Source organism: Balearica regulorum, chromosome 2, assembly GCF_011004875.1.
Source record: "Balearica regulorum gibbericeps isolate bBalReg1 chromosome 2, bBalReg1.pri, whole genome shotgun sequence".
NCBI classification, from domain to species: domain Eukaryota; kingdom Metazoa; phylum Chordata; class Aves; order Gruiformes; family Gruidae; genus Balearica; species Balearica regulorum.
Genome location: NC_046185.1, coordinates 44,518,818 through 44,545,345, shown reverse-complemented (window position 1 = coordinate 44,545,345; position 26,528 = coordinate 44,518,818). Strand labels below are relative to the sequence as shown.

At 36.2% G+C, this 26,528-nt stretch overlaps 1 protein-coding gene across 7 annotated transcripts in view; it reads right to left on the bottom strand.

Moving 5' to 3' along the window:
• Positions 1 to 26,528, bottom strand: part of PCMTD1 (protein-L-isoaspartate (D-aspartate) O-methyltransferase domain containing 1) — a 46,050-nt gene that overhangs the window by 7,421 nt on the left and 12,101 nt on the right. For 2 of the 7 annotated variants that reach the window (XM_075744102.1, XM_075744104.1), the window contains exons 2-4: positions 17,597 to 18,024; positions 13,518 to 13,620; positions 1,430 to 1,601 (exon numbers count right to left, since the gene is read on the bottom strand). In XM_075744102.1, coding sequence (XP_075600217.1) covers positions 1,430 to 1,601; positions 13,518 to 13,620; positions 17,597 to 17,903 — 582 coding nt within the window. In that variant the 5' untranslated portion in view covers positions 17,904 to 18,024. Of the gene's footprint in view, positions 1 to 1,429; positions 1,602 to 9,770; positions 9,911 to 13,517; positions 13,621 to 14,133; positions 14,244 to 17,596; positions 18,025 to 18,953; positions 18,987 to 26,528 lie in introns of those variants that run through there. The other 5 variants (XM_075744103.1, XM_075744106.1, XM_075744105.1 and 2 more) reach the window with 5 other exon arrangements.

Genomic DNA, 26,528 nt, shown 5'->3' with positions numbered 1-26,528 from the left:
CTTGAAACACTACTTGGTCACTAGAGTACTGAATAAGGCTCTATGGCAACAGGAAGAGATGCAGCTGGAAAACTAAGACTGAAGGTAAGTTTTCTTTTTTCTGATTTTTCCCAAAAATCAGAATACTTCAGATTGGAAGCAATCTCTGGAGTCCTATTTCCTTGCTTGAACGAGACCAACTTCAAAGTTGAATCTGGCAACTCAGAAGCTGTTCTGATGAAGTTAAAAAGATCTCTGAGGTCTGAGATTCCCCAACCTGTCTAGGCAACCTGCTGTAGTGTTCAACCACTCATGAAAAACTGTTTTCCCTATATGCAGGCAGAATGCCCCCTTGCTGCCATTTGTAACATTCTTTCTGTTTGCTGTGCACCTGCAAGGTGAATTGCACTACACTACACTAGTAGGTAAATTCTCCAACCCTTCAGGAAGCCAAGTCAGGAATTAAATGTTCCCTTAGCTGTTTCTCGGCAGGCTAGATTAACCTAGATCTTTCAGCTGCTCCTTATACTATACATGCTCTAGCCCCCTAACCATTTGTATAGAAGTTAGAAATAGTCACAATTTTAATTTTGCTTTCAAATTGTGACTACTTTTAAGTTGGATTCCATCAATTTCAACTGATAGCATCTTAGTCCAATAAATACTGAAAAAAATATTTATGGAACTGAATCATGCAGGCTATGCTTAAATCACTTTGGTATTCAGCAAAAACAGATACACAGTTCTTTTTGGAAGATAAAGTAACTAGCATGTTTATCAACAAACATTTTAATAATTATCTGTGTTTAGAGGGACATCAATTTAAATCACATAATCTTTCTCAATTTCCCTATTAGTGAAACAGGGAGAATACTACTTACCTTTGTAAAGCCTTTTCAGAGATAAGGATGAAAAGTGATACAAGTGTGAAGTATTATTAAAATAATACACCTATCTGAAAAATGTTTAATCTAACATGGAGAAGCAACACTGAAAACTGCTGGAAATAAGTCGTATTTTTTCCTTCAGTTTTTTCCTCCTCCTCCAACGTCCCACAGCTATTTCATATTTCTCTGAAATAAATTTGCTTGGTTTAGAGGGTGGTTTCTTTAAGTACTGACTGAAAATGTCTACATGGCAGGGAGAGTTCAAAGCAGTTCTAGGACTTCCGTAATACACTGAAAATACTACAAATGACATTCTAGTTTCAATGAACACAGTTTTGCCAGACTTTGTGGGAACAGGATATTGGTGTTTTCCTACAAGTTCAAGGGAAAAAAGAGTTCAAGACTTCATTAAAAAGACTAATAACTGCTCAGCTGCAGCAATACACTGAATCAAGGCATCATTAGTTGAACATTAACTTAGTGAAATATACATTTAAAAGCATTCCTTAAATGATATACTTCTCATACTAAAAGATAAAAAGGGGAAATTGTCACTAAGTCACCTGATCTTCTATTGGCATTACTAAAATGCCTCCAACTTTCAATAAAATTTTCATGTAGTTTTCATGGTCTTTCTGGACTCCAGCTCCACAGTAAATCCGGTCATATTGATGACTGTCTGAGGCTATTTCCAAACAATTACCAACCACAAAGGCAGGTTCACAGAACTCAAATCTAAGGAGAAGAAAAAAAAACAAAGAGGGGACACATTTCAAATTAGGATTTTTAAGAAAAGTCAATCCAGATAAAGACAGAAAAATACTTTCCGTAACTTCCCTTACGTAATGAAAAAAGATGAGCATACATACTTCAAAAGTCCGTAATGTGGCAATACTGCCTTAAAAATGATCTGTTGCGGTTTTTTCTGCCACATCAGGGACTACCAAAGAAAAATTCTTAAGCAGTTATGTATTATGCAAAACAGAAAAGGCCTCAAAACATCACCAGACTTCATAACTGCAAGCAAATAGATTTGTCTAAAGAAACCTTACAAGCCATACAGTAAAAGTGCCTTTAAAATAGTATATTTATCAACAATGTGCAATATCTAGGCTGTTGAATAAATATTGAAACTGTTTATTTCCTAATAGCCCCCTTCCATATCTTTTTTTAAACTGGGCTTTCAGAATACTTGTTTTTTATCTCCCAATTTTCCACACTGAGCCCAATCCACTCCCCCCCCCCAAAAAAAGGAATTTAATGGAAAAGTCTCTCATTTTTTGACCACACACGAGAAAGAAGGAAAAAAAAAGATTAATTACCACAGAAGCATCTGTTCTAATTTTCATCAGCAAATGGAAGGTATACAACTGCTTTTAAGTAGACATAAGTTTACAGCAGAAGTTGCAAGGACTGTTAAGTACTCATCACTGCATAAAATATCGAAGGAAAAATGTACAGGATAGAACTTTATTGCTGACATTTTTCAAATCTCCGCAGCACCTTACTGCTTCAGCTGTTAACACCATAAAAAATGTAATTTACCTTTTTGTAAAAAAAAAAAAAAAAAAAAAAAAAATAATTCCTTCACCAAATAACTCCACCCTTTCCCCAAGCACTTTAAAATTAAGAAGACAGGTTAACACAGTTGCTCATAGAAAGGACTTATGGGTTTTTTTGGAAAAAAATATTAAGTAAAACCTAGCACCTTGTTGCATGAAATAGTTCTTACATTGGATTTTAATACTGCCAGATGAAGTTTATCTCAAACTTCAAATACATGCAGCCATTTCATGAACTTTACAGCTGTCATTGGAAAGGAATTTTATTTTGGTTTTTTTTTACTTGGCTAGCAGTAGCAAATCCCAGTACAACACCTGACAACACTCAAATCAGTATTTCTTCAGTTACAGTGAAGTCTGGCAGCTTTCACTGCTTAGGGATCCTGCCTATAAGGCTTGGCTGACTTTCTGATCTAAAGCAGAGTTCTATTAAACTCAGTTTTTTGCTTGAAGTATATTTTTTTCCTCAAGATGGGACATTTGATCTTAAAAACAATGCAATGCTTCCTTCAGCTAGTCACAGACAGACCCCAGAATCCTTTACCGACTACTGCATAGCTATCTCATGCTATATGTGGCCAATAGTCCATAATGTTGTTTCCTCATCCAAATCCAGAGGAAAAAACTAAAAGCTACAAAAACCACTGGTAGATTAAAAACAAAAAAGGGAGAGGGAGGGGGACTGGGGAATGACTACCTTATTGCATCCAACTGGGCAGCTAGCTCAGCCTGAACTGGGGTTGATATAATTTCAGATTAACACAGAAAAATCCAGAAATAGATTAGGCAAGGTTAAATGCCAGGAAGAAAATGAAACCCAAGGTGCTTCTTCAGCAAAGTGATTAGTAATTTCATTTCATAAGCACTTGGACTACCACTTACTTTTCTACGTTTGCTGAAGGTCATGCTACAGTTTTAATTTCATGTTGCCTACAGTTTAAACCAAGCATCACCACATCAACTTAATTTGAAAGTTTGAGCAAAGTACATTTGTGAGCTTCAAAAGTGAAAGGTGGGGGGGTGGGAGCAGGGATAAAGAGAATATAGTACTTGTCTGAAGTGAAGTTTTACGTCTTGAGAAAGTCTCTGGTTAGTTTTAGCAAAATGAAGACAGCCTGCCTGCCTAACCTGGCAACTTTTTCAACTTCTTCTGGTCTTCTCAGACTGCTCGTCGAAAAGCTGGCACAGTTATTACCAGATACTCCTAAACTTCTCCTCTACTAGAAACCACCCTAAAGCTTGTCAAGCCACTGGGCACACCCTCTTAAAACAAGCAAGAACACCACTCTCCAAGTAAGAAAAAATACAAGACAAAACAGTAACCCACAAAACATTCCCCAGACACAAAATACACTCTACATGAGCTGTGGATGAAAATCCACAGTGGTTATTACAAATACAGTAAAAGCTGAACAGAATTTCTCATTCAGCTCCACAGCTTGCAACCAGAAGGGCACAAAGCGCTAACAAAGACACAGAAGCAACTTCCTATTACGTCTGTAAGGATGAGATGAGCTAAGTACTAGATACCAACTCTGTCTCTAGGTACTTTAAATTGGCTGGAACATGCTCCATGAGTAGAGTTTTGTGGAGACACGAACAAGGATTATGACCTAAAGAGCCAGTTATTTGTTAGTTCATTTACTTCAAAAAAAACCCCTTCTTTCCCCACATAGCTTCAGCTAGCTTCAACCCAATTTTTCAACAGCTGAAGTTTCCTGAAAGACTAATTTCCCACAGCAAACCTACACACTGTATGGACTAGGGTACATGTAATTCCTGAGAACACCTCTTTAGACACTATAAAATGAAAAACAAGGGGGTCTTATCTCATGGTAACACCCAGCTGGCCTGCATTGGTATGCTGGCTGCCAGCTTGAACAATAGGCAGTTCAAGAATTGCCATATGTAGCTGCCTGTTATCCAGAAAGCTAAATAAAAGTAGGTAGAAGAAATGGGAGGAAAAGATTATAAACTGTGTCCAGTCATTTCAAGGTGTGAGTTCAAAAGCCAACCTTCTTCATTTGTGCTGCCCACAGAACCAATTGCTTCATGTGTTATGGTATGAACAGTGACGAGATACCAGAAATAAAGGCATACACAGTTCATATTCAGTAGAGAATTAAGGACTTTTCAAACCTAGTTAAGTTGTACAACAGTCAAACTTACTCCTCCATACTCCCATGAGTGTGGTGCACCTCACCAGTGATGCAACAAGACTCTTTCCCTGCTCCCTGAATACTCACCTGATTCTATTTTCACAAAAAGATACATGCACCTCTGAATCAGGAAGAACTGATAAATGCATGTACCATTTCCTTCTATTTATGTAGTACAGTAATTTGTGATGACCTTCCAACAGAGACTAATGTGTAATTTAGAGAATTTGTGTTACTAACTTGCCCAAAAAACTTCCAAAATAAGCAAAACTCAGTTCAGTTTTACTGAGGTACAAAAGACTCCATCATTTGACCAGGAAATGACCCGTAACTTAAATACAAAGGTTCTGTAAACACCAGAGGAAGTGATTTTAAGAGTACCTGCTAACAGCATCACAAGCTTATTAGTCTTACAGTACGGAAGTACCATCAACCACACTGTTTTACAATAGAACTGATCTAATCAAACCCAAATTCTTTTACTCCTAATTGTTGTCACTATATCCAACAAGTTGATTTTATTCCTATTACCTTTGAGATATCAAGATTGATCAGATATTGTTTCCTTCTGTGTTACACTGAGCTTTTATTAGATTAATGACATCGCTGAAAATAAATGGTTTATTGCTTTAACATGCAGTATTGACAATCACATAAACTACCTATTAAGATGAGGCAGTATTTCACCTAAATTTTTTTTGGGTTTTTTTTTTTTTTTTTTTTAGTTACTGAGTTGAAATGGAACTAAAAATGCCAAGTGCTATTCACCATTTATTTACCTCTACCAAATGGCGAGGGTAGCCTTACAGAGAATTATGTAGGTAACGTGAAAAAAACCTCTTATGTTATTTCACACATCAGATACCAAAAAAAGGTAGAAATGAAGTGCTGGAGCAATCTGGAGAAGTTTTAATCACATTCAGTTCTTCAGTGGAATATGATATCTTGATTACAAGAGAACCAACAGCCAACAGAAAAAAATTAAAGAGTTCCCGTTATAGGTAACACAGCAACAGAAAATTTCTGTTTAAACAAGCACTTGCCATAGGATAAATTTAAGCACACACAGATCATGTTTAGCAATGGTCCAAGATAATCAAGCAGTTTCAAGCACATAAAACATCTGTTGACCTGATTCTGCTCTTCCATCTTTTGCATTTTTGTTATCTGTCCCTCAAGGATGGGCATTTCAAGTTCATTCTCCACATAGCCACAGTACTTTTCTTCCAGCTAAACATTAAAAAAAAAGTTCTGTAGAATTTAAAGTCCATTTCTGGTGTTGCTGCAGCAACTTAAGAAAATTATCAGTAGACTGTTACTGCCCATGTTCTTTCCAGTAAGATTCCCCAGAGATATCAACACAATGAAGACTGTTATAATAAAATGTTATATTCCTGTTATAATAAAATGAACATCCATTTAAAAAAAAACATTTATAGCAAAGAACTGAGATTCAAGTTTGTTGCTCTTGTATCCATATCCACCAATCTAGTATTTGTGTGATAGCAAGATATTAATAAAGAAAGTATAGTACAATAACCTAAGCAGATTTGTGGGTTTTTTTAACAAGGGTTTTCATTGGTTGATCCTACTCTAACACCCACAGAATCCACCCTTTAATTACTTCCAGCTCTGAAGATGTATAGGATGATTCTCAGTCTAAGCTCTATCTACACAACCTTCATGAATGCAGGAAGTTATCCTGATGTCTCTTGAAGATGATGTTGGTTTTTTTAAGTGGTATACATACTTGATTCTTTTGAAAGGAACAATTTCAATAAAACTGGAGAGGAAGAAAGTAATTTGAAGACAAAAAAAGCTTTCAACATCCACAGGTTTGTTTGAAGGAAGTGGTAAAACACCTTACAATTATAAAAAGTAATACTGAAGACCCACTTAAACTACTTACATCTGTCTTTTGCTAAGAGGAAAAATTAATCAGTTCTTCAAACCAACATCACTCCAACTACATTTTATACCTCTCAACTACTAAGTTCACATCAGGATATCATCTAACAGTATACTTCTGCCTACTCCTGTATTTACTAACCACACCCATATCTCAGTTTGCTGCTCACAGATAGGAAACCTCTTTCAGTATGAATTTAGTATACCGTTTTCCCATCCACACATTTCTTTTAGTGAGTCAACTCAAGCCCTCCAAAAACTCTGAAATCTCATTCAGTACCATCAAGCTGCTCCAAGTAATTCCACTCTAATAGGAAATTCATTTAAATTTATTCAAATTTAGGGCACAAAGGACTACCCTTCAACTTTAAGGATGTATAAGAAAAGGTTGGCAAGTTAACACTTGCCATTTGAACTACAGTGACTTTCACGCATAACTCTTAATGGAAAAAACCCTCAGGTTTTAATACACAGTCCAAAACAGAACGGTAAATCCAGAACTCATGAAATTAGCTTTGTATCAAACCTCCCTTAAACCACATACATTATTAACCAGACATTGAAATGAATCTGTTAAGTGAGTAGACTCTGAAAACGTATGATAAAACACTAAACTATTTTTGCTACTATAACAAGGAAATAACACTTATCTTCGTCTTATACTAATATACTGCTGACTATATTTTCAGCAAAAGAACTGCTCAGTATGGGGGAACAAGGGAGAAAAAAAAAATCAGTTCTGGTAGATTGGTTTAGAGGTTTCTTACTCTTTCACCAACAAAAAAACTGGCCCATCTTTTCAAAACACAGCTACAGAAGCTGAAAAATAAGGGTTTCCTGTGGTTATTTTAAGACACAGACTGAAAGCTACACAGAATTTAACCTCAGAAGTTCTGGCTCCTTTGTCCATTTGCATTAAAAAGACAGTACTCTCAGAGCTTCTGCTGTGCAAACATAAGAATTTCATAAATCAGTAATCTTACTCCAAGTACTCCTAGAACCTGTTTAAACACTAATGCATTTGCTGAAAGAAACCTTGAAGAAGCTTTCAGATCATTTAGTCAATTTTTCATGTTTTAGACTAACATAAAACTTATCTTTGAAAATCACAAATGAAGGTCAATACTCACATGGCTTTGTGTGACATACCATAAGAACATGCAACAGAATAATGAACTACTTTCTGCTTTCTATGCCTCATTAGCCTTTCTCATTTTACTTGACTGCAAAAGTGCTTTAGAGCTACTATCAATCAGATTTAGAGGTGGTTCTTATATATTACAGGAAAAGGTTTTCCCATTTGTTTCTCAATACTTTCCATGTTGTATCTTGTCAGTGACACCTATTTAAGATTAAATCACTAGCTAAGAAACTTAAAGCTTGCATCAGTTAATATGGGAAAACAATTTTTGAAGAGTGTTAGTTCTTTTTCTATTAAGTGGGACAATAGCGGGGCAAGATGGCAAGCTCTTTTCACCTTTTTTTTGTATTTTTTTCTCTCCATTGTTACTCCATCTCAAACAATTTTTCAAGCTCTTTGACCTAGTCCTTGGTTCATGTATAAATGCATATTCATGGATAGCTAGCATGTTTTGTTGAAAAGTTATACATATTTTACCTATTAGTATTACTGTTATCTGTGAAACCTTCTGCATGTACACTACAAACATTAGAACAAACAGAAACAAATAAAAATATTACATGTTTAAAACAAAATCTACAATAACAACTTTTAAGTCCCTTGCATCCAAAACCAGCAACAGTAATTTTAATCAGGATTAGAGTAATAGCCAAGAGTGATGCTGGTAAAACTTCTATTCAGTATTTTTGTCTAGAACATTTTTCCAGCTTGCAGGCAATGCTGTAGGAACATTAAGTGAGAAATCTGTAGCTCTACTTTGCTTGTATTTGTCATCTCCATTTTTGAATAAAATTATCTTGGTTCTTTTATTATATAACCTCTATCTTGTTTATAATTTCTGATATTCTCATCAGTTTCACTGAAGTGGACCAACACACATTACTCAATTATTTCTGAAAACACTTTCTACTTCTTAAAAATACTTACGACTAATCTCTCTCTCCCGTCAGCAGTGGTTTACAAAATCTAAACTTCATTAGGTATTTTATCTAAACTTTGGTGGCGAAATGAAGAGTTACATTGAAGGAATACTTTTTATCAATTCCATAGTGAATTTTAAGAAAGGTGGACAGGAACAGGGAGGTGAGAAAAATTTCTGTCACTTCAGTTTGTCAGGGCTCTGACACATCCATGCATGGAAGTGTGGAAAAAAAAATTTATCTGTTCACAGAAACAGAAAAGTATTTGGTTTTGTTGTTTTTGGGTTTTGTTTTTTTTTTTAACTGAAGCAGAAAAATGGTTTTATAGGTTGAAATGGTCATATTTTATACTGCAGGGTTTTGTGAAGCAACCGATTTTATAGGAACCACGCACTGAGCATTGTCATCCCTTGTTTTAATGTAAAAAAAGTTCTAAATACCATCAAAACTTGTGGCAGAGATTTTCAAAGAAAGACAGTGTCCACCATGGGATTTAATTTATTTCTAAAAGCTATTTTATGTGTGGTTCTGAGACAGCAAAAATGTGAGTTTCTGCAACTATCAAATACTTTAAAAATGCAAGTTTAGTTCCTTTCTAGACAAGAGTAGATTCAATTGTTATTTTTGGAGCCTTCTGGTTTATGAGGTGTAGGATGAGAAATAATACTTCTCTTTAATATCTCTAAATGAAAAATGGATATTCCAAAAGCCTGTTTTCCTTTCCTTTTTGGTTAACATAACCTCTGACATCAAAGAATCCCACTGGAATTCTTGCACTCCCTATGTTGCTCTGGTTAGACTAAACCTCAACAAGAAATCATTCACTACTAAACCCCAGCATTTACATTCCTTGAAACTAAGACTAAGTTATCAGTAAGATTTAAACTGAGAAAGCCACCAGTGAGTTTTGGAGACAGTTTGCTTTTCCTGCTTAGTTTTTTTCTGCAATCATTAACCAGCGGTATGGGGCAAGAAGGAGTTTTCTTTGTGTGTATACAAGGAACTTTCTGTTTTAAATCAGCTTGAATGAAAAGAAAGTGAGCCTTCAGAGTCCTAGCAGGAGCCCTGAATTTCGATGAAGACAAATAAATAATTCTGTTGGAAGATTAAGCCTAGTATTTTTCAATGCCAACAAAACCTATTACAGGACTTCAGGAAGATGTTTCACCCATAACAGTTACCCCAGAAGTAGTACTAGGGTTCTTGTCACTTACCATTGAAGTGGTTTCTTTTGATCCTGAGAAGGGTTGGTGATTTTCTTTCACAGCAGGGACTTCACCAGCTTACCCAGGTTTGGTTTTTGATAGGGTGCTAGAAGATGGGCAACCTAGCCTTGCCCTGTGACTCTCTCTCCGAGCTGGATATTCTAGGTCTAGAAGTTGACTGGGAGCAGAAAAGACAACACATTCCCCTTCAATAAACAGGTGAAGCGGGGCCTGGTACTTGCACATATGTGTTTCAGATAGAGCCTTCTTATGGAATGATTTTTTTTTCCCCTTAATTGGCATGCATTCCCTGAAGGTTTTGCAAATGAAAGAGAGCCTTATGCATGTTTCAGAGTCAGGCAGAGAACTTTCTTCAGTCTATACCTACAATCTTTGCACCTCAACCACAACACTTTCAAATGCTTTCAGGTGGCACTTCTCCTTTGCTTCTACTGGTAAACCTATGCTGTCAAGAAAAATCAAGGCAGGATTTTACCTCTCAGAATGAACAACTCCACCTCCATTTAGAGGAAAACTATTTTTATAGATTGGTGGGATATGGATACAGATTCAAGTAATTACTGGAATTATTTGTCTTTCTGAAACAAGTATCTGAAAAGCTTTACCTCTGATGAACAGTTCAAGAGGCCAAAACCAAGAGAAGCCCAGCTATCAGAAGTAGACCACCCTCCTTTTAGGCAGAGTGTCTCAAATCCTGGACACGCTATTTTTACATTGCTTCCAGTCTTTGGACAAGCACCTACCCCAATCATAGAAAAGTAAGTTTTTAATTGCATTTCAAGAACATTCTCATCAGGACTCAAGAAAAAAAAAACCCCTGTATTACATCACACAACACTGGATCATCCCCCACAAAAATAACAATATACTCCGTCTTGCTTTATCAGATCAAAACCCACCTAAATCAGCATGACCCAGCTCCACGCAAAAGTTAGATAAGGTGGCATGGCCTACTGCTGCAAGCAAAGGAATACCACAAAGTTATGAATTATTTATTTAGGATCTAGGCTGAAGTTCTCCAAGTACCTACCCATAAGGTTAAACTCCTATTTTTTGTTTCAAAAGATCGCTTAAAATATTCAGACCAGATAAAAGAACATTATGTACTGAGGAACGAACGCAGGGAAGCAGCAATGCAAAGTTTAACAGAATTCCCCATAAGCATAACTCCGTTACTGCCAGGAAAACAGATCGTGGTCTCTCTGCTCCTTCTGTCCCCCACATGCCTTATTAGAGGCTGCTGGCAACTGTAAGGTATTTTTCCCCATCACACACACACATCCACTCAGAAAATTAACTTCATTCATACCAGCCTGCCACATAAAATCTATTTTCAAACAGTAAGGGCATCTGCTAGGTTTACACCAGTGTCCAACAGTAGACAGACACCACACATTTTTCTTGGGTGGTCTTTCATCCAAATACTAAGCTTACCAAATCAGTAGTTAAATTAAGATCCCACAGTCCAATCCATTATCCAATTTTGGATAAATATCTTTCACTTATAAATGAAGATGCAGGAAAGAGTTACTGAAACAAGAATTAAAACCAGTCATACTGACCCAGAGCATGTTACTTTGAGAGGCAGATTAAAGTTCAAGACATGCTGTATAAATTCACTTGTATTGAAAAAAATACAGAAGAGCCCCATCACAGAAAAATCCACACACCATCTTCATTAACTACATAAAAACACAGAGTATTTACAAACAAAGCAGTTAGCCAGAATCAGCTATGCAGAAAGTTACAAACCTCCCCATAAAACACAAAGTCCAAAGAGCCTATCAGTATCATGTCAGCTGCTGTGCAGCTACTACTACGTAGATCTGTATCAAAAAGCACTTTCATAGAACTATAATTTTTGTTAGGTTGGTGAGGAGGGTGTTTCTGTAGCCATTGCTTGGTATTTTACTGTTGTGAGAAAAGGTAGATTATTAAACAGCATATGACAAGATAAGAATACACAGATTAGTGATAAATTTTAGATCATCTTCACCAACCTGCTGACTTTTTCTCCTCATTGGAGTAACACTGTATAACTAAAGATTAATTTAATTATCATTGTTAACAGCATATGACATTTATAACACTGTCCCCAGAGCTGATCTTCACTGAATTAGCAGGAAAATACATCTCTTCTCCTTTAAGAATATTTAGATCATTTACTATATATGATCACTTATTTCCTTCAAACACAATATACATTTAAAGCTGACACTCATTTATGCCAAGTTTAGCAACTTTGGGGTTTGTTTTTTTTCCAGTTCTTGCCTGTTTTAAAGTATAAATCCCAGTGTTCTGATATTGATTTACATAACTATCCTAATCAGATTTTGTTTAAACAATAATGACATTTCCTTGCTTACTCCTTCACGCTAATTTCTGTATATAAACTTATCACCAGATTGGAAAGACATTTCAATCAAAACCAGCTTTTTGTATGTCTGAGTACACACACCTACAGGAACGCAAGATGGAATGCACTGGAATTGATTAGCTGACAGGTACATGTAACTTAATAAGGCCACTAATGCAATATTAGTAATGATCATGAGTGACCAAGTTTCACACACTTCTTTAAAGACGGATTATATAAAGTGCATCATAAAGTTCCAGACTGACTCCATTTTTATTTGTTCTGGCCTCTGTATGTATTAACCTCAGCTAACGTAAGTCCTTATCAGAACCATATCAGAAATACAGAATTGAATTCAGATACATGTAACACTAGGATGATACTTTAAACTTAATTTTATACTCTAATTAAGAGTCTTCCATTATTTAGGAGTGTAAGGAGGAAGGCCCGTGGTCAGACCAGACCTAAGTCTGGCACATGGAAAAAAGTAGATTGAGTTCCAGCCAACATAACCAAAGAGCGTGGAAGTTCTTAAAGCGTGTTACAACGAAGGTAAAGGGAGAGAAAAAATGTTCTCTGCTGCTCACTGGGGAAGAGAAGAGGCATAGGTTGTGCAATTCTTAGGCTACTCCTAAAATTCAAAACCTTTCCTGCATTTCCAGGAGCTACCTTACAATCACTGTTGAAGAACTTAATGCCTGTAAGGAAAAAAAGTCTTCACAGAATACAGCCCTAGCTAGAACCTTGTTTTCCCTTTCAGAGGCAGAGAGGCCAAAGATAAATCCTTACGGGCCAGCCTAAAACTAGTAAAAAAAAATTGCTGAGTAGGTAAAACCAGTAATGTTCAAAGCCCTGTAACCCAGAAGTGTAACAGTAAAAATGAGTTGTGTACAAGCATAAATACTCCTAAGTCTATCTCTTCAAGTAATAAACATGAAGACAAATCGGATAAATTTACTCATGTCTAGATCAACAGTGGCAGATTAGAAAAAAGTTAATGCTGTACAGAAAAATGATGTCCAATTATACAGTAAAAACTGACTTAATGGATACAAATTACTCTATACATGCAAAGACACCTGTGTATCATTCTCTTCAGTATGTATGTATATATGCATTTATGTACACATACGTACATGTGCATATGTATGCATACACACTGCCAAAATACAGGGAAATAATTTTTTTAAGTATTACACAGCAGAATACTTGCGCACTTCTAAAGCATGCTTTCCTAAGGCTTAACTTATCTCGTGAACTAATGTCACAAACTGGAAGTTTGCCATTCTTCTCCCCTCCCTAAACTCATAATCAATGACGCACTCAATTTAAACACAAAAATGTTGCTGCAAAGTGAACTAGGCAAATTAGATACTTACTTATCAAAGCTATCACTATATTTTATGAAGCTCTCCAATTTTTCCTTGGCATATTCTACCACATCTGAATGAAGCTCTATGCCGTGATTTATCCCAAAAGGTCCTGTAAACAAAAACATCAGGGTAGAATAGCATTATATCCTTCATCTGTGAAAGCACCAACACCACATAAAACACAGAATTCTCCCAGTACCACTAGACAAAGTTATTTTTTGCATCTGCATTACCAGTGCTTAAGAGGAAGGTAAAAGGCCAAAGGATCAATGAAAGAACAGGGACAGAACTGTGGCAAAACAATTTGATAGAATGAATTTTCTTAAGCATGTAGAAAAAAATTAATCTGACTACACTTAAGTCAGTCTGAGCAACTCCTTTTTCAACACATTATTTAGTTGGAATACAACAAATTCAAATTATAATTTAGTCTCTATCTTGATATTTACATTTTGAAAAGTTTTATTATGGCAAAATTTTCAGCTTTTGACAATTGAGAGATCAGGTATTATATCCCTTAGCCACATCTGCTCTTCTGTTTTGCAGGTTACAAAATCAGAAGTCTGCTCCTGATTTACTTATATAATAATTAATTTACATCTAGAACATTGAAATTCACTACATTGTGTTCACTCATCACAATCCCATCACAATCGCAACACTGCTTTCCTGTCCAATTATATTTCCAAGTCAAGTTGTGTGCTGAAAGTTAATGGTATTTTTCAGACACAAGAAGAATTCGTAAGACAGTATTATGAGGATTACCCACATCAGGAAGGACTCTTAATCAGACAGTCACATTTGCTGTGGGGATTCTATATTTAACATGCACTCATAGCCCAGGGACTTTACTCATTGGAGCACAGAATTGGAAAAGGGAGAGGGAAGGGGAAGAAAAGTAAACATCAATAAGATTAGACAAAACTTACATTTATATTCTCTACTGCCTTCTAAATCTTTCCTAAATATTTAGCTCAAAGATGTTACTCCAATGAAACAGAATTCAATTTGTCTTTTCTAGGACACCGATTAACAAAATAGACCTAGGGTTATACTGAGAAATGTTTCATTTTACTGCAGGAAAAAAGACAGTACATGCCACTAAGCTGATTAATAATTGCAATTCTTAACATAGTTCAGAACATTTTCTACTAGCTGAAATAAAACTAATCCAATAGGTTACCATATGCAGTGCTTGTAAGACCTCTCTGATGGTAGGCAAGAGGTAGGTAGATTATCCAAGAAACGTTCTTAGAACTTGAGACAAGATGTACCTCCTGTTAACACTTATATCTACTGTAAATTTAGTTTATCATCTATCACATTAAAAAAAAGCATTAGCATAGGCAAACCCTTCCTAGCTGTTTAATTATCTAATGTTCCCTTGGAGTAATAGGCTATCATGTTTCTAACCAGTGTAGTTACAGTTCTACAGCATGCAACTGCATCCAAGGTACGTTTTCTTTAATTAAAAAATAACTGTCATTCCTTTAACCTCAAAATTTAAAGTAAACTAAAAATGCATCAACAACATCTGTCCCAACATTCACATATACATTCCTTTCAATACCTGATTTTGAAAAACAAAGAACTAAAAAAACCTGTGTCAGTTGCTCCAACAGCTTGAAATTAAATCTATGAATGCAAGACACCACCACATCTTAATACATCACAGTATTCATCATTTGAACAGAAATACAAGAAACATGTTCTCTTTCATCAGGAAAGTCACAGCTGTACATTTAAGCAAAGAGTCAGCCATTCTAAAAATCGAGAAAAAAACTTCTCTGTTACTCTTCAAAGTCAACTGGCCTCTTTCAGAATGAGCTAGCAATTCCACCATCTAGTCTACATTTTAACAGTATCAACAACAGTTAATTTAATCTCAGAGTGGTGGCTGGTTGTAGTTTGGTTGGTTCTTTGTATGTTGCTATACTTACAAGCGTTTACCAGTTTCAAATTATCTGCTAATTTAATCTAGTCATTTTGACACTGTGAATGTGGCAGAAATACTACTCACTACATTGTCAAATTGAAAGCTACACAAATACTGTCAAGAAACACATGGTTCTGTTACTAATTACACTGCACACTAAAATCAGTTTTAAAAAAGCCTATGCTTTTTTTAAAAAAATACGGTTTATTTGTCAGAAAATTATTTTTCTTAGTTAAAGCAGATGCTCCTTGATTTAAAACAAACACTAAAGAAGAATGATTATATCTAACTAGAAATTTTATCAAAAGAAGCAGAGTAAGAAAATAAAGGCACACAAATTGTATTTATACTTTCCATGCCTCAGCCTAGCACTCAAACCACATTACAACACTAAGCAGGCTTCGAAGGCTGAGTACAGCACTACAAAATCATGTAAGGCCTACTTCTGTAAGCAGCTGAGCAGTGACTGCTCCAGGCTCCTCAGCACTGCTACACAAGTATCAGCACCTGAGCTGGCTCTGCAGGAACATCTCCAGTGTAACTCTGCTCCTCAGGGGCTGTCAGCCAACCTCACCCTCTGTAAAAGACAAGTCTTTTCCTGTTTAATTTCTTCAGCTCCACACACAATATTCTGAAGGATAGGAGTTCTGGATAGGAGAGGTCAAACCCAGGAGCATTCAACACCCAACCAACAGCCACTCAGAATAGGTTAAATACATAGATATAAGCGCAATATGCATAAGCTACAATTTATTTTTTAAACATCACAATTAAGAATAATGAAATAAAGCTTTCCACAAGGCAGAGGAATAAATTAATACCATTACTCACTAACCTGAGCACACATTTTAGAGACAAATTCCAGCAATATTTACTAATTGTTTTAATACTGAAATAGAACTCTGAACATAAAATATTACAATCCAATTAAAAATATCTACTCTCGAAAAGAAACACTCTTGAAAAGGGCAAAGCAACACTAACAGAGTAGATTTATTTTTATTTTTTTTAACCTGTGAATGGACATAATTCCTGTTTCCACAATAGAACAGTATACTGTTTATTGAAATTATTTGTATTAAATGGAACAAAAGACACTGCTGGAGATGCCAACAAATGATGTTTGTTATGTACTATTAGGAATAATTTCTACTCTTAAATGAGTAAGAACAGATGACAAAGTAACTAAACTAGTTGAAAATTAACAAACCAACTCTTCACACTTCAGTTATGTACATAAATATATGTAAAAATCTGTGATTTACCTGTAAGTTTTCTGCAACCGAGGAAATATGAAAACTCCATGTAATGCAGTCAATAAAATTACATCTATGAAAACTACATACTAAAATAAATTATTTCATGTACTAAAATGAATTTTAAAGAGTTTTTGTTGGTACACATGTTCTGTATTCTAAATATTGGGGACGTAGGAAAAATTAAAGCAGTTTTCTCTCTAAGGCATGTTTTTAAATTTAGACAGCAATATTTCATTCTTTTTTTCCCCATACTGAAAATGTATTTGAAAACAGAAAAAACCCACAGTGCTCATCTGTTAAAATAGTTTTTAAAACCTATAGACCTGCAGTGCTTAAACTGTCTTATCAGTCTACATTCCCAAACTTTCTCACTAATAAAGTGATTAAATACATGTATTTTAAAAGAATTGTTTGAACGCTGATAGAGATTTATTTTCAATTAAGCTTCTTCAAGAATCATTAACCTTTACAATTTAGAATTTTGTTTTCATAATTTTTTTTTTCCCATAAAAAAGATCAAACCAGCAACCTTGAGTAAGGGCATAAATACAGTGCAAATGCACACTAAAATTTCAGTCCTCAAAAGTTGTGCCTCTGTGCCTTTTCCTTTTAAGCAATAAAAGGACTGTTTCTTTTCAAATGAGAATTTTAGGCTACAGAAAGGCAGGCAGGAACAATTGTCTCTCTTCCAAAACACTCCATAAAATGTCACTGAATAGCACTGTCAGTGAACAGCTTGTAAATAACATACAAAATTTTAACAACACGTCTCAAACACATAATCTTAAGCATAGTACTGTCATTTTTAAAGTAGTAAAGTTTTACAGGGCTTGTATAATCTTCTAAAAATAAGCAGAAACACTATATTAAAATAAAAACATTCAAGTTACCTAATATTAATCCCACCATTGTACTCAAGTATCCGGTTCCACTACCCAGATTTAGAAAAGATAATCCAGGCTGAAGCTTCAGTGCTTCCATGACTTCAGAATAAATGCAAGGTGCTGACAAGTGTATATTTCCATGCTTCCAGGCCAAGTCTTTATAAGCATTGTCCCTGTATCCTTCCAGATAATAATCACCACGATCAATTGCTCTGAAGGCTTGCTCCACACTCTCAGTGCGAATGTACTGAGCTTCTTTCAAATTATCAATTAAGTCATCGTTGTCTTCTCCAGCACTCACAGCTCCTCCCATGCTGAATTTCTATGATAGTTCAATTAGCTTGCAAAATACATTAGGAGGAAGAGTTTTCGCAAAAGCGTAAGTATGTAATGGATTCTCAGTTCTTCTTTCAGAAGCACGTCACAAAGAAATCCTGGAAAATAGGTATGTTTGCATAACTTGAGTTTCAAAAGAGAAACAAATCAACAACTATTAGAGGGTGATGAAATACTGTTAGCATTGGATCACTTCATGAAGCAGAACTATTAAAAATCAGGACAGCTGGTATTTAATCAAAATTCACCCTTCAGATTTTAACTCAATCCAATGTTTTTCAGCTTAGCTTTAATATGTCAGTATGGGCTGTCAACATTAGCAAGCAATGCAGCCTAGGAGTTTCCGCAAACACTGAAAACACTACAGTGCTAAGAACCTATCGCACTTCATATATATATTTGGGCAAGGACAGCTCTAGTCCCACCCTGAAAACTAAATGTCCAACAGCAGTTGGAGCATGTACCAACTTAGTTACATTTGAAAGGAACTGGGTTTACATGCTCTGAAATCACCCCACAGCAGGAAGGAAAGCCAGGTGAGTGGTGATGTCCAGGAGATGCTTCTCAGATGTTCGCTTTTGAGCTGAACCAGAATACTAGTGCAGACACAACCACACATTGCTCTGTTCTGGATTCAACACAGGAAACCCCTCTGAATATCTGAGCTCCTCCTAATACCTGCCATATTCACTAGAGGAGAATGAATTCCTTAAGTACCTAGAAGTTTTCAATGGCTTTCTGGCTCTTAAGTGACTATCAAGTTTCATGAATTGCACACAGCATACTCACTTCAAGGTAATTCCTTCAACTCTATACTGATCAATAACATAACAACTGCAGATAAAACAAACTCAAAATCCAGACATTTTTTTCAATGTTGCATGAATTACCAGTAAAATAGCAATAGAAGACTGGAAGAAAGGCCAACAAAAAAGTTTAATCCACCACTTCTAAATAAATAGAGTATCCACAGCAAGCTAGTTGTTAACATTAGTCAGCTTACACAGCTAAAAAGAAAAAAAACAACCTGTCATAAATCTTGGTGCATGTTCTAGGTAATCTCGTTAACAAAAAAAAAAAATTACAACAAAGACACACTCACCCCTGACTGATTGCGTTGCCATCACCTTTTAAAAAAATTCTACCTGTCTCTTCAATCAGGCATATTTCACCAAGTATTCTTTTTTAAAATATGAATGCAATCTTTTATCTGAGATTACTCCAACACAACTCAGCAAATTCCTGTTTTGTACATGCCTATTTGTGTAAATTTGCGAGCCAGGAATTCACACAGAGTCCAGATGCCCAAGGCCATTTAAGTTATCAGAATGAAACTGGTTCCTAAACCTACATTGTGGGGACCACCACAACGCAATTTTCATGGTTAAAAACTTTGAAGAACATTCTTAGAACATTAATGAATCCTTTTTCACACGTTTAACAGGTCTCTATCAAAACAGTACTAAAAAAAACCTTTCCATAAAACTAAATGGAAGCTTGCCGAAACTACAAGCAACTTCAAATTTGGTAGGGTTTGGGTTTTTTCCTCTCCATTGCCAACATTAAACAAAGACTTTCAGTCTGAATCATTTTTCTGAAGGATTAAGCTGCAAACAACAATGATTCTGAAGTAGAGCACTGAAACATCCTTGCAAATGAAAAAAGTGTGCTCATGTGCTAGACTGTAGTCTAATGAGTAAATTCACTTTTCTGAACATCAAGCTCACAATCAAAAGAGTACTAAAACTATTAAAGATCAGTTCTTAGCAGAAAGGGCATGCACTGAGATACACACAATCCTAAATAAGGGAAAACCACTATTAAACTGAAGTTTTGGCCTGCTATTTTCTTCTTGCTTTAAAAAAAAGTTTCTACAGTATCCAACACCAAAGTTGTACAATTCTTATTCCTCCCCATCTAGACGGTCATCACAAAACAGTCTTCCAACAAAGGAAACCTCATTCCTATTTGCAATTCTGACTGATAGAAGTGTTTCCTTATCCTTGCCTTGATTTATGTAAAACACCAAGTCACTAATAATGACGAGTAACTGTATAGCATCAGTGCTACGATATACAGCCAGGTTTAAAATTTCAAACACACAAGCTCAAACTACCAGCTCATACAGTCACAATGCTTCTCCTTAACTACAAACATACTTTAAAAAATAGAAAGGGTGGGGGGAGGTAGAATGCTCAGGGCTGCTAGAGCCCTGGTAAAATCATGGGTGAAATGATGACTGTTCACTCAGCTGTGTTCTTCTGTCTGAGGCAAAACCAGTATCCTGGAGTAGAAAAAGGCAAAAAGTCACCAGACACAAATATCAAACAGCAAGAAAACCTTTAGTGAAAATAGAAAAAAAAATGTACTTCTCAACATCTTAAGTGTTTCACAGCAGAGTAAGTAGGCCTCTGCGTGTTCACACACTAACTTCCCTTTCCATTTATGAAAAAAGTAAGGCACAATTTAGACAGAAAATGTCGAACTTGAGTGAGGATTTTTTTTTTTAAGTTAAAAATAATTTGGAAAAATATTCCAGCCCTGCTCACTTATCTGCACTTACATCAAACCTGAAGTTCAATGAGCTGCCGAATCAAATGATAGTTAACAAGTTAAATAATCTACAGTGACTACAACAGTTTTTGCCATCCCTTCATCCTAAAAAGTTCATGACTGTGTTGAGATACGTTTGGAAATAATTTTAACTAAAAAGTAAATATAAGAACTGAGTTTCTGGAAGACATGCATGTTACATTTAAGAAACAGAAATACCACTTCCAGCCCCACCTGCAGAGTGCATTCACCACCTCGCACCAGCAGATGGAGAACTTCACCACTTATCTACAATCAACCGGTAAGCAAGCAAATACACAAACCGCTTGGAAAAAGGCTATTCTTCCAACCTAAAGCTTTATCGTTGCTATCAAAAATGTCTTTACGAACTTCGCATAAATTTTATTTCCCATAAATAGCATTTGCTAATTTCAATACAATCACTACACTAAACCAGAATTTCTTCAGGTCCTTTGTAATTTTATATTCTTGGTTATCTGACAGCTAAAGTTACTGTAGTATCACAAGATTTTCTACTGATGACACTTACCAAATATTTCACCTTCATTAATGGTTATCACACACAATCTCAAAGGCAGGAACAGAAAAGATCTGGTATACAGCATGACATTGTGGGAAGTAGGGAAGAAAACAAAAACTGAGAGCCTGCCCTCAAGAAAGGGACACTTAGGCAGCAGAACAGAGTGGCTAGTTGAAAGTGTGGTTGAAGGTTGTGTCTTATTCTAAATACCCTGCCCAGGCTGAAAAAGGTGACATTAAGTAGAGAAAGTGATATTGTTTGCTTTATAGATACTTTGCTTTTTGTTTGCTTTCCTTAACCAACTATGGTGCTCTACTCTGGCCTCTACAGCTATAAAAGCAAAAACATTACTCAGGTGCAAAGTATTTTTCTTAAAAAACAAAAATACCCTAGGAAGTTAAAGAAATAGATATTTTCATGAAAAGTGACCTCTTGTGTTGCAGAGAAACATTTTGTGGTATTTTACTTCCCTCCAATGCTTTTATGTGTGTAAGCTTTTATCTTATGAAAGTAAAATTACTTGCTTCTAACAGAAGCAACAGATATGTGAAGTCAGATACATTTTCTAGTATTTTAAACACACAAGAGAAAACACCTCAGAAGTTATTTCAGCACAGCTGGAGAAAAAAGGGCAAGTTAGTCAAAGCTTCCTTGTGACAGCTGACCCAGGACCACCATAAAGACAGCAGAGCATACTCTGATAAAACCTTCTACATAGCTGCAAAGCTCACAGAAAGCATCCTGTGAAACTCACGGGTACCTAAATTGAAATGCATCCAGTTCACAAAGAGCAGGAGCAGCATTCTGATGCCTGTTGCACCAGGAGGTATAAAAATATCAGAACAAAGGGGAAGGGTGCATAAAGTTAACAAAATGCAGCAATTGCATTTAGCCTTGGGAATCTTTGGAGTACAGAAGCCAACAAAAAATTGTAGTTTAGGAGTTAAAATTTCAATACAGTCTTGAATAAAAAAGTTCATTCACTGATTAAAACCAACTACAATTTAAAAACCCTGCTGTTTCTCATTCCACGCTATCCATGAATTTCTTTTTTACAAGTTGTAACACTTGAAGTTTCTTATATTCAAAATAAAAATGAAATGACAACACACTTTCCAATTTCTGTAAAAAGCCACACAACTGTATGTACAGTATCCATGTAATTGTATATACCTACGACCTAACTTGTAAGGAATTCCAGTAAAGTTGGTTACCATAAATAATTTCTGATTTCATTTTTTTCTTTAATTTCATCACATTAATTGAACAGGTTCTTTGGCTATGTGCATCTAAGAGTGCTGACAATTTGAGTGCATTTTAATTCTTCACCATTTTATAAGCTACGTAAAACTCTTATCTGAGGGGTCAGTAACCAGATGTAAAGCTTGCCAAGTTTTTTTGCCAGCTCTCAAAGAGACCTAAGTTTTGCACATTTCAGAAATTTTACAAATACATTTGCACTTCAATTTAATTCTTTAGCTCACTAAGGACTCGCATACTCTCTTCAATACAGATCAAATACCATGCTAGTGAAGTATCCAGTTAGTTTGACAGACAAAACCTTGCCTTTGCTAAATCTACAGAGTGTCCTGTTTCTTGCAAATTTAGTATCTTGTAACACTGACACATCCTGACTACATAGATGCCTCCTTAAAAACACAAATTATTTCAGCCTACTAACTTGGCTCTTATTTTCTTTCAAAGGATGAAAATTAGTAAAGAAAAATATGATAAATGGGATCAGCAAAATTTCACATCTGCTCCTCAGAAACAATGCAAGTCTCCTCCTCAGAACTATTTTCAGTAAGATAGCACCTTGGAGCACACCACACTGGACTGAATGAAGACTGTGATACATTACTTTAAACCTCAAAGATGGCATACGAAATTGCTTGGTGAACCTGCACCCTTATCCAGGAGGGCAGGAGGGGGAAGACACAACAATAAACCACTGAGCTACTCATTAATGTAGACATAGGAGTCAGCTGTTAAGTTCCCCAAAAAGGAATTGTCACTGGCAACAGGAGAGAGTTAACCACGAATGCACACAAGGGCCTGACATACTTCAGTCCTTTTAACAGTTTCAGTTTACTCATGGCAGAAGTCAGCGACACCACTCTGATCAGAGGTTTAAAGCTTCCCAGGTCACCAACCAAGTGTTAGACCTGCTTCTGTTCAGACTCAATTCCTGCCACTCCTGCAGCCATGAGGAACTCAAGATCATGTTTTGCCTGTCCGCATCCAGTCCAGTAACTCCTACAACAAAGGACTCAATTTTTAGTTTAGCTTCCCCTTTCCTCCCAAGTATTGTAACGGTGCAACACAAGAGGAAATTCAACTCCAAACTGCAGAGCTGAATGTAAGATTTCGGCAGGGCTTTTTGAATAAACAGAATGATTGATTACTATCTGAAAGGAAAAGAGAAATTGTAACATTAGCTCCATCAGGCAAAGGCTGGAGAAAACCAAAATATGAACTGTGTGCTGGAAGTAATTGTAGTAGGTGACTATAAAACTCAGAATAAACTGTGGGACAGAGAATTTCAGAATGAAGTCTTTACAAAGATTTTTTTAAAACTTTTGCTATATATGCCTTACTGGTAAACCACTACAAAAGGCAATAAAAAGTCTAAGTGCTTTGGAAAATTAGCTGTTACTCAAACTGCCTTCTCTTCCACAGCTATTTGTTTTGCAACTCCAAATAGGTTAGAAAGAAGAAAAACCGGGGTTTTTTTCAGGATATAGTACAATACTACTCAGTGCATTAAGGAAAACTCTACTGGAAACACTGCATGTTTTTGAAGTCTACTCTAGACTTGCCTCACTCAAAAACACTTGCTCCTAACCTACTGTTCAGTGGATCATTTCAACAAGCTTTTCAAGTTAAACAGAAACAAGTAGAAAACCAAGTACAGTCAGCTCTCCAATATAATGCACTCCACAAAGCATACTTCAAGGTTCTTTGTAATATAGCAATGGAACAAGGAACAGACCACAGGATTAATGTTAAGCCAAATGAATGTAAACAGCTACAACTACTGACTTAACCTGAATTGCATTGACCTACTTGGGCAGAAAGTGTTTGTCAAGTCTGATGTAAGCTTAAGCCCTGATCCTCCTGTTTAGGCCTTCAACAGCTGTTTATACAAGATTCCAGGTGTGTGCTTGCTCTCTCTCTTCCTCCACCTCCAGACACCTGGACACACCAAACAGCACACATGGTACTGCATTTCTCAGAAGATGCACTGAAGCTTATGGCGTACCACGAATGTATGAGCAGTGACAAACACACCAGTGTGGATTTCCTGATCAAATGACCTTAACCTTGGTAGTTACACAAGGTCATAATTTTTGGACCAACCTTGCTGAATGTCTATTGAACCTTCTGACCTTTTTCCTTACCTTTTTAGTGGTCTTCAGTGCGTTTGTTTCGGGGTTTGTTTGGGTGTTTGATTTTTTTTTTTAAAAAAAACAGAGACAATCCACAGGAATTGAAAGTAAAAAATGATAAACCATAGAATTTTGTTGGTTGTCCACCCAGGGGGAAAAAAACCAAACAACCCACAACAAGAAGAAAGCACAACAAAAAACCACACACCATATTTTTTTTCCCCCTTCTTTGGACTAGGATACAATTCCTTTTCTCAGTATATGTTTTCTTCTGTACTGGATTTGAGTTTTTGATCTGAAATTCTATCTTCCCTGTTCACACGATGACAAGGATTGAATGCTGAAAGACATTTTCTATGTAACAGTTCTATATGCCAGACCTCTTTTCAAGTATGCTGATAAATACTTTAAAATTCATCACCTTTTATCACCAAGCAAAGCAAAGAATCCTGCTTACTTCCTGGATGAAACTTCTAATACATAGCTTAACACCACATCCTGAGTCAGTTCATCTTACTGCTTAAAATCTGGGCAACCAAAAAATGTCTGCAAAGCTGAGCCTCCCAGGCTTCAGAAGCAGTTTCTTCTTCAAAGTCTCCCACCTGTTACACCACAAACATGCTCTGAATGACTACTTCAAAACAAAGAAAGAAGAGTTTGCCATTTCCACCCAAGATAGCTAGCAATGTAGTTTGCCATACTGGGGTCAAACACAGAATACAGAACAGTTTCTGAAATTTAAAGGTGTAGAACTATACCTAGTAAGTAAAGCAGCCCTTTGCCCTCAGAAAGCAAGTCCTCTGCTGTGAAGTCTATCTATTTAGGGCTGTGCTTATGATTCTCCAGTAGTCATGTCATCACTATGGTCACCACAGACCCAGCTTCAGTGTTCACATCCTAGAATGCCCTCTGGGCCACTAAGTGACCTTTCTTAATGATATCCTGCAAAAATTCCCTGCTGAGAGACAGGAAAGCTGTCTCACTGCCCTAGTTTACTGACTCATTAATCACTAGTGAATAGTACTTGTTGGTCATCTGCACAAAATTATCCACACACCCTCAAACACACCTCAAATATATGCGATACTTGGGATTTGTGTACCTACTACCATTTTGAATCTAGTCACTCATGTTACAAAAAGCTTTATATAGGGAACAAGCACAAAAGCACTCCCTTAAAAGGATCTGCTGGTATCTAATTTCACAGCAAGTTTTATTTTAGTCAATATCTGCCATAAAACTTTTGTTAAGAAATGCTCTTATTTGTAAAATGAAAAAGCCCCCATGGATGAGAGGCTGGTGAGACGATAAACAGCTCTGGAATACTCCAATTAGCCCATCTTTGCACTTTGACATTACCACCTGTGCAGATCTTAAGCACTTGACCGGATTTTACACACCTGACATTATTACCTGTGCAGAACACATTAGTCTGTCAGGCATAAAGAGTTTGTCCATTACTGAGGGACAGTATTAATAATCAGTTGCTGCTCAGTTCCCAGAACCAGCTCTTCCTCATATTCTGAAGCAGATGAACAGAAGTGCTGATAAGAAAATAGCCTCTCAAGTGCTTTGAAAATCATTTTCCAAAGCAGGAAGATGCTGTTAGTATCAAAAAACCAACTAAAATTTGTTATGTGTCAGGCCAGTGATACTGTCTACAAGATTTAAAATAAATTTCTAAGTTATTTCAATAATTTCAGAGAACAGCATTAACTGCTAACTAAAGTCTGAATACCTGATTGACAATGACAAGACCTGATGTCTATGGCAGCATATGACAGAGCCTGAGTGGTAGAACTAGACAGTTCCTGGTAATAGTACTTGATTAGAGCAGCATGGCATGCCTTTTTCACAGTACACAGCGATAAGATGTCAACAAAACAATAGCTGCCAGTCTGTTGCTTACCATTAGAGGTCAGCTGCAAACTGGTGACCACATCTCAAGAAGTTGTATGTATACCTTTATGAATGAATAAACGCTAGCTCTGCCCCGATTCTGTGTACCCTATAGTATCCCATCAACTGTAGATTTCAAAACAATTCATGTAGCTTCTCTACCCACACCAGTCCAAAACATTTGATGGTGCTTTAAGATATTGCATAAAACAGTCTAATC